The 9,187-nt window shown below is 47.4% G+C and overlaps 1 protein-coding gene across 1 annotated transcript in view; it reads right to left on the bottom strand.

The window, feature by feature from the left end:
• Positions 1 to 9,187, bottom strand: part of LOC103368788 (CLIP-associating protein 1-A-like) — a 61,416-nt gene that overhangs the window by 15,548 nt on the left and 36,681 nt on the right. Inside the window, 9 exon segments of the mRNA XM_008297271.1 lie at positions 314 to 536; positions 850 to 1,013; positions 1,088 to 1,090; positions 2,187 to 2,250; positions 3,334 to 3,581; positions 3,892 to 3,915; positions 4,499 to 4,596; positions 7,128 to 7,336; positions 7,658 to 7,795. Of these exon segments, the coding sequence (XP_008295493.1) occupies positions 314 to 536; positions 850 to 1,013; positions 1,088 to 1,090; positions 2,187 to 2,250; positions 3,334 to 3,581; positions 3,892 to 3,915; positions 4,499 to 4,596; positions 7,128 to 7,336; positions 7,658 to 7,795 (1,171 nt within the window).

Genomic DNA, 9,187 nt, shown 5'->3' with positions numbered 1-9,187 from the left:
TGTTTCCTTTCTAACTCGTCAGTGCGAGAAGGACTCGGCTGTTAATCTCTGAAACGTGAGCGAGCAGCGTCCACGTCGGCGTTAGAGGGGTTATTGTCGCCGCTCATGCCGGCGGGTGGAGCATCTACCTGCTTGCACCTGTCCTCCAGGTGGGCCTCCCCGGGCAGAGAGGCCACGGTGCCGGCTCGGCCCGACCAGTCCTCCCCTGCCCAGCTATGGAGCGTCTGGGTGGGAGCGGGACGGCAACAGAAACACACAATAACTAACCGGGACACTGAAGTGAAAGCAGCTGGGCGGCGGCGGGAGGCGGTACCTTGCGGACGTCGGAGCTCTTGGGCTCGGTGGTCCAGGTGATGATGCGGGAGACGGCCAGGCGGGTCTCGCTGGAGTTGACGAAGTCGGCCGGGTCCATGAGGCGGGCAAGAGCCTCGATGTAGCGCAGGATGGCCACCTTGACCTTGAGGTTGGGCGTCTGCGTCTGGTCCACGATGAAGCGCATCAGGATGTTGAACTGCTGCTCGTACGGGAACGACTCTCTGCAGCGGGACGCAGGAGAAGACAGACGCTGTGACGGGACATCCAGGCAGCAGGACGAACACTGGAACTGTGGAACTTCACTTTAACTTCTACCAACAGAATAACCGCTGCATCACTTCCCTTTTACTGTCACAGGTGGACATTTGAGGTCTTAAGTTTAATCTTCAAACCAAAAGTTCCTCCAAAGTTGAAGCTACCCTGAAGCACAGCTGTGAGTTCAGCCAGGTGACATTCAACCTGAAATCCGTCCTCTAGGATGCTGTGTTTGCAGCCTGACTCACTAAACCTGGAACACGAGTGCTCTCCGCTGACCTGGTGACGTCCAGGGCCTTCTGGACCTTAGCCTGGACCGAGCCCAGCAGGTCGGCGCCCATCTTCTTCAGCAGCTGGGTGAGCAGGACGAAGATCCAGTCCTGCAGGTCGTCTCTGTGCAGCACGATGAAGTCCACCAGCGTCTCCAGGAACATGCTGAACACCTGAAAACACACTCGGTCAGGGCCGGCCCAGCAGCAAAGCCACGCCACGGGTCATGAAGCGAGTCCACACTTACTCTCTGGTGTTTGTTAGCGTCCGCAGCAGCATTGAGGAGGCATGCAACAAGAAAGCACAGGTTAGTCTGCAGACCTGGACGGAGCATTCACAGGCCGTCTGCTCTGACTGTCGCCCAGTGAGTCACAAAAACCTCATTCCACGCCAGGATGGACGGCATTCACAGAACTAATGAACTGATATGAAACGGCTCTGACGTGTTCAGGCTGGTTAACGTCAACCTGCCACAGCGGAGAAACCAACCGTCATCTAACTCACACCGGACGCTGCAAACGGCTGCGTTTCATCTGAAATAATCATTTTAAAAATGATGTAATTTAGCAGTCAAATGTTACAAATAAATTAATTAGGATTTTTTTTTCTCACCTTCTTTTTTTTGTTTTGTTTTTTACAAATTTATCCAAACAGGAAAATCTGTAAATCAACCCTGACTTATTTGTCATTTTTGTCTTTCCTAATATACATAATCTTTCTTTCAAATAACATTAAATATCTGGAATACATATATATATATATTCCTTTTAAATACTGTAACATGGTGCACGTTTACAGTGAAATGCTGTAAAGGACAAATACTTTTTTCATGATGTGAATACTTGACGTGGACATTATTGATGTTGTCGTCCTGTTTTTATAGTTAACATGTAAACTACTGCTACATACTTATTTCTGTAATTTTACTGAATATTATCCATAATTTAACAAAACAGGGAAAATCTGGAAAATAACGGTCCATGAAGTTATTTATAATTTTCTAATATTTGTGTAATTTTTCTCCCAAACAAAAGGAAAGTGTCTGTAAAGTCCTGCTATTTTTTCTGGTTTAAATATGACAGACATGGAGCATGTTGACAGGACTGCAGACGGTCGCATTCTGTCCTGAATCAACCGATAAACTTGTCAGAAAGCACTGCAGTGTTGTAACCTGAGAATCCAGCAGGACTAAACAGCATCTCAGAGGTGAACACGGTGCAGCAGGGGGCGCTGTGTCAGAACCCAGAACTACAGGGAATGAAAGTGCAGCTTCCAGCTCTGCAGATGAACACGGTCGGTTAGTCCACAAACTACAACCTGAGTGAGTGAGTGGCTGCTGGACTCACCTTGCTGTGAGGGTCTGCAAACATCCTGGTGAAGATCTCGCAGAGCCTCTTCAGCTCCACGCGGCTGAGACACAAAACGTTAGCACAGTTTGGTTTGGCTTCACTGAAGTGCAAACACAATGCTTATTGACAGTCGGCTCATTTCTGCTGCGTGTTTTTACATGTGGTGTCTGTTTGTCCAGATGTTCCTCCACCTCTGATGAAGACTTCATGTGTTCTGTGGCTTCTGGCTGCTTTCATTGGTCCTAATATTTACAATAAAAGAATTATTTTCCCAGAGTACATCTCAGGAGCTGTCTACGGTTCCTCCAGCGACGTTTGGTTTGTGTACAAACACTGTGTGAAGTTTTAGAGATGCTGCAAAGAGACCTTTAGACGACACAACGGTTTCCTCAGACTCTCCTCAAGACAAAATCTGCATTCTTGTGTTTGTTTAGATATTTTTAAATATATATATATATACATATATATATTTAAACCAGCTCCATAAAAATGGTGCAGCATGACGACAGTAGATTAAATCTAAATTAATGTAGTTTAGAACCTTCCATCTCATGTCAGGTTACTTCTTGTTTTTTTTTTCTTTCCATTGTATGTATAATATTGGACTCTTTTAGTTTCTTATGATAGTTATCTAGCTTTCACAGTATTTTTTCTTTTCTTTCTTTCTTTCTTTCTTTTTTTTTTTTTAACACTTATATATCTTATTTTAAAAAAAATCTTTCTTAGATTTGGGAGTTTTTTTTGTTTTTTTTTTCCCAACTTGATGTAGATAAAACTCTGCCAGATAAGGAAAGTAAATTAGATAAAAATTAAATGGAGTTTTTTTGGTTTAGTTTAGTTTTTTTTACACTTATACATCATTTTGTTTTAAACTTTTTGGGGGAGATTTGGGATGTTTTCTTTTTGTTTTGTTTTTTTTACCAACTTGATTTAGATAAAACTGCCAGATAGGGAAAGTAAATTAAATTAAATGGAGGTTTTATTTGTTTTGCATAATACATTTATATATATATATATTAAACCTTGTGTTTCCGAGCCTCCTTTGCAGTGCTTTGTCCTGATCCTGGACAGCTGGTGCATCTCTACACTGCTCTGGAGCTCGACGTTTGTCTTGTGCGCTGCATGCAGACGCCCTGACACTCACCTGAGCGTCCTCTGGCTCCGGAGCAGGTTCTGCAGACCCAGCAGACCCTCCTTCCTCTCGGACCAGTTGGCGCTGGCGCAGTGGTTCAGCACCTCGGCCACGTCCTCCGTCTGGCGCAGGAAATGCGGCGCCATGCCTCCGTTGCGGGAGCTGTAGGAGCGCTCCGAGCAGGCGCTGGAGGCGTCGCTGTTGGCGTCGTCGTCCGAGTACATCCCCGGAGACTCGAACCGCCGCCGGGCCGGCCGCCGCTGAGCCAGGAGGAGGAGAAAGTGAGGTTCTGGATGCTTCTACAGCTACAGCACAGAAACCTAAACGTTGTGATCCAGCGTGCAGCTACAGACTCATGCAGGCCTCTGATGAACGTGATGAAAATTTGGCAGACACTCTGCACAGCTTCAGACTCAACGGATGACGTTAGAAATAACAGAAGCAGCTTTAAACTAACAGACCAACAGGCCTCCAGGTGGAATTAAGTGTTTGTTCTGTTTGAAGTGAAAGCCAGAGAGTGAAGCTTCATGCTCTGCATGCAAAGACACGACTGAGCGGAGATGTCTGTACCTTACTCCTGGAGTCTCCTAAGAGCTGCAGTTAACAAAGTCCAGAGAGAAAGAGCAAAAAGGGCGTTACTGCATCACTGTCGGGGTTTAAACCACATCAGCAGCTTGGTGTTGAAGGATAAAGCTGCTGTTACTGGTTCATCATGTCAGTCTACTCATCCTTACAGCACATAAAAAGGTCTTTGTTAACATATCGCTGAATCTTAATTATGTTGAAGCTGCTGGCGTCGACCACTTTCAGCAGGTTTTTTCACTTTTACATTTATCTGAACAACAATATCTCAGAATCAGTAAAGATAAAACCTGAAATGTTCACGCTTGTTCTCATCGTGTAATCAATTGATTGATTGATTGGCTGAATATTGGCAGAACAAGTAGATTTGTAAGTGTCTGATCTCAACTGATTTTTATTTATTGTGAATTCTGCTTCAACAGCGGCGCTCCACATCTTCTTTCATGTTTTAAATCACTGAGTTGTTCCAACAGCCTCAACATTCAACGTGCAGTTTCTATAAAGAGCATCTTGAAAAATATCGGACACATGAAGCTAAAGTTTCACAGATGGTGTTTTAAACAATAAATCAGAAACTCTCTCCCTCCCCTCTCACCAGAGCGTCAGCGACGGCGGCCTCGACCTCGGTGCCGGTGTTCAGGATCTTCATGGCGTTGACGGAGGCCGAGATCCGAGCCTGATGGGACAGCCGGTCTGAGCAGGACAAGGTGAAGCAGACGTCAGAGGAGGACACTTGAGGTGGAAGAAAAGAGCGTCTTGGTCCTGTTTGAGTGAATTCAGGAACCTCGACCAGAGTTCAAATTGGATGAGATGATTTCATAAATGATTGTTTAGGCTGGGCTTTGTTTAGAGATCCTGCTAGTTTAGAGTCCTGATTAAATGGAGGTGAGTTTGTTTGTTGGCGACCTGACTGTCGTAGACCAGACCCAACCCAAAGCAATGAGCCGTGTTCTTAAAGCAGCAGAACTACAAAGAAAATGCAAAATATACAATAAAATGTGGCGTAACTCGTTTTAGATGAGACATGTGTGCGACATCAACATGATGACGAACCAAAGGAGAAGCAAAGCTGCATCGAAACCGTGTTTTTCCTGCAAATAATAATCATGAAGCCTCCAAAGCAGCAAAATCTGGACTTGGCTGATGCTCAATGTCGCCCCCTGCAGGCGAATGAGATGTACTGGCAGCAAAGTAAGAAACAACCTCCAAGTTCTGCCGGTTTCTGCTCGGTTCTGTCTGATCCAGCATCCCTCTGGTGGCTCAGAGGAACCAGACAGCCGCTGACAGAACTTCACAGGGTTTTATCGGTGACTACGTCCAACTCTGAGCCACCTTCAGCCGTGCAGGGAGACGATCAGCCGAGCAGCCGGATGAATGGACGAGAGCCATGAGAGCATTAATGGACTTGTTCTGTTAACTGAGCAGATCCGCTTCACGGGTCACCTGAGTAGCACTCTGCAGAGGACAGGGCGCTGGTTGAACGGGAGTGACGGCGGGTCGCTGGAGGGAAAGTCAGAAGACACCAGGAGTGGATTTTATTTAAACTCTGAGTCTTTAAAAAACACATTTCTGGCTGCACTGAGTCAACACAGGGCTGGGCGATGGAACTGGACTCATGCTGAGGTTTAGGGGTGGATGATCTGATCCGGGTATCATCGAACAGGACCCCAGGGTCCGGCGGTCCTCGGACCATCTCACAAGGCCAAGCACTGACAATTATTGTTTTTGTTTTTCAAAGAAGAATTTGCCCACCTTCAGGAGACCAGGACGGAGCTGCCCCACCACGTGAAGGTGAAGTTCCAGAGCGGATGACCTGGTCTGAGTGCCACCGGACCGGACCGCACATCGGCCTCCATGCACCCTGACGCCAAGTCGGACCAGGCCTCCAGAAGTTCATTGCTTAGGTGGAGCTGATGGGGGACACGTGGTTCGACTGTATCCGACCAGACGTCAGCGTGCCGATGGAGAGGCCCGTCGGTGACACCTGCACCAGTTCAGTCGTCCAGAAACTTAATCTCAGCGTGGAGTGGGGGTCCGTCGGTCCTCGGATCAGATCTCCAGAGGTGGATCACTCAGGTGGAGGTGGTGGGAGACACGAGGTTTCAAAACCATGACCTGATACATAGCTCTGCTGTGAGGGGACATGATCCAGAGGAAGTGTGCCTGGAGGTGTTAAGGCCACCAAACGTTTGTGCTTCACTGCAGCTCTATCTGATGATTGTTCTGCTGCTGCTGATGTGGAGTCCATCAGTGTTGTTGTTTTATCGCCCAGGCCTCCGTGAGACCACCAGTAACTTCAGCCACCCTATACAAACTCCCTCTACATCAGCTCGAGTGCACAGTCTTCATGCTGCTTTAATTAGACTGTTTATTAGAAGAGACACCAGAAAGCAGCGCATGCAGAGAAACAGGCAGTGATGGAGGCAGTGCAGGCTGAGAGGAAATCTGACAGAATGCTACAACTGTGGAACAAGAAGCTCCTCAAGCATCACAGAGCCTTCAATTACATCAACATGGGGAAGACGGAGGTGTTGTTGGGGGTCTTTGGTGCCGTACTCACCCAGGGGGGAGAAGCCCCTGGCGGGGCTGGTGTCGCGGCTGCTCTCGCGACTGGTTTCGCGGCTGCAACCCTGACTCATGCTCGGTCGGGGGATTCGACTCCGGGCTGGACGGACGGACGGACGGATAGACAGACAGACACAGCAGTGCAGGAGGAGAGTTTAGCTCGTAGCACATGGAACACCTGAAGCTAGACAGTTAGCAATGCAGGAGAAGAGAGACTTGGGGAGGCGGCAGATTGGCTTTTAGTCATTAGTATGAGGTGAGATCTGCATGCAAGTCGCCTTCAGGAAGAAACAACAATGAACAGCACGTCTCACAAGTTAGATCCAAATGCTGAAGAGGAAGGAGAAGAAGTCGGGGTTTCTGATTTCCAAAACCGTATCGTCAGACACTACGATCCTAAAGATCATTTAGCAGATGGTGATTCTGCAAACTCAGACCAATGATTTCGTTTTTAGTTCTTAAATCACAACTTAAATCCAGACACAAAGCGTAGAAATGCTGCTGAATGCCCGGTTCTGTTCAGGTTATCATACAGAGGGCTTTGGCACAGCAGAGGTCAGCTGCTTTAAAGTGACTCCTTCAACACCTCGCTGCCCGTTGGATCTGAGCCGCCTCCTTCCAGTGACCTCCAGCTTTGGAGACGTAACCCTAACCCTCACCGGTGCCTGATCTGGTGGGGCTGGTCTCCCGGCTGCAGCCCTGGCTACGGTGACCCCGAGGTCGGCTCTTGTCGGACAGGCTGCTGCTGGCGGCGGCGGCGGCGGCGGTTCCCATGGTCGGTCTGGGGATCCGGCCGTAGGTGGAGCTCAGCAGTCGACCCGGAGAACCGGACCGACTGCCGGCTGAAACGCAGGAAGAAACATTTCACCTGAGTGTTTTAAAACCTTCATTCTGCTTCCATTTTGTTCACGAGAAACACTCAAACATAGAAAAGACGGTCAAGGAGAGACGACATCAAACAGCTCGGCACGTTCTGAGCAGAAAGTTTGCTTCAAATGTCTGATCAGATTTATGTGAGTTATGGAGTTTGGCCAGTTTGTGTTTCAACAACATTTAACTTTTGAAAATGAGTAAAAAATAAGCCACAGGTGGCATGTAGACACATCAGCTGTAGTGAAAGTCCAGAACATTTGGATAAGTATGGAGGTAACCATCCCATACGAGAAGCTTCATCAGACAGAAATCAAACTGCTCACGTTGAGACTGAGACACGACTTTTCCTCGGCTGCGGCCGCGACTGTCCGACGGACCGCTTCCTGCACTCGTCCTCCGGGTTCGGACTCGACCTGAAGAGGCAGAAACCAAGAAAGGAGACAGAAAAGGAGCTCAAAGTCTGCAAACAGAGGCTGCTGCTGGTTTAAAACCGCTGGCATGCAGACACAGGGAATCAAAAGAGGACAAACTGACACCGTCCTCAGACGACACCGAGCCGTTCGGTTTCCTTACAGAGAAAACACCAGCAAAAATGAATTCCTCAAGAAGGTTTTAGATCCATAACTAGGGACGCAAAGCAGACGAGGAGTGAACTTTTGAGATCTACTGTAAGAAGACATCTGTTCCCCAGTTATTTATGAGTTATTCCACCACAGGAACCTTCTGATCGACCATCTCTGATCGACTTGAACTTCATTTTCATCATAAACTATGAATATTTAAAACGCTAGTTCAGAAATTTTAGCTTCATAGATCAGTTTTAAAAATCACCCGTTGAACTTGAGGCTGTTTGAATTTAGCCTGAAGCACGGCGGCGGCAGCATCATGATGTGGAGATGAAGCTAAAGATAAGCTTGGCAGTATCACAGGTTCTGAATCCATGACATGATGAGAACAGTGACATTTTCAGGTTTGTATTTTTAATAGTTCCTGAGAAGATTAGCAACTTTACCGAGAAGTATCCTCACATCATGATGCTGCCACCGCCATGCTTCAGTCTAATATGTAAATTCAGACAGCCTCAAACGTCAATGTGAGGAACAACCTGCTGAAAGTGGGTCAATGGCATTTACCTCAAAACAGATTTGACAAATCAAGCTAAAATTTCACATATTTCTTAGTAAATAATGACATTTAATGCTAATAAAGTTTCAGGCAAATCTGAGAAGGTGGAGCAGACATTTGAGGAGGAATGACTCTTCTTGACCAACAGACCAGACGGGCATGAAGACAAAACAACGAATACAGACTCAGAAGGAGACGTCAGACCAACCACATGCAGGTTTTACGTCAGTTTAGCTTTAAAATGAGCGACTCGGTCTGCATAGGAGGGCAAAGCGCTCTCATCAAGAGTTCAGTCTGAGAATGCGCTCGTGTTCAGCTCACGTATCGGAGCCGCCTGACTTCCTGTGAACATGCTCAGACGGTCCATGCACTGACAGGTCCACCACACACGACCAACACACCACCACTGATGGAGGGAAAACACAGCGAGGAGCTTCGATCCTCCGTCCGCTCAGCTTACCGTCTGCACCGACAGACCACGAGCCGTCTGACAGGTGGGCCGCCAGGAGAGACACAACAGGTGTTTAGGGTCAACAGGTAAGCTAGCTAAGACGTGGAGGAGGTGAGGGGGCGGAAAGAGCAGGTACGACTCGGACATGGACATTATTGAACTAAAGACCTGGATATTAAAGGACTAAAGTAGTAAAAACCTGGATGTCAATGGACTAAAGTCATAAAAACCTTTAATATTAATGGACTAAAGTAATAAAAACCTGGATGT

The sequence above is a fragment of the Stegastes partitus genome, unplaced genomic scaffold (assembly GCF_000690725.1).
Source record: "Stegastes partitus isolate 25-593 unplaced genomic scaffold, Stegastes_partitus-1.0.2 Scaffold1204, whole genome shotgun sequence".
NCBI classification, from domain to species: Eukaryota; Metazoa; Chordata; class Actinopteri; family Pomacentridae; genus Stegastes; species Stegastes partitus.
This window is presented reverse-complemented; position numbering and strand designations above follow the sequence as displayed.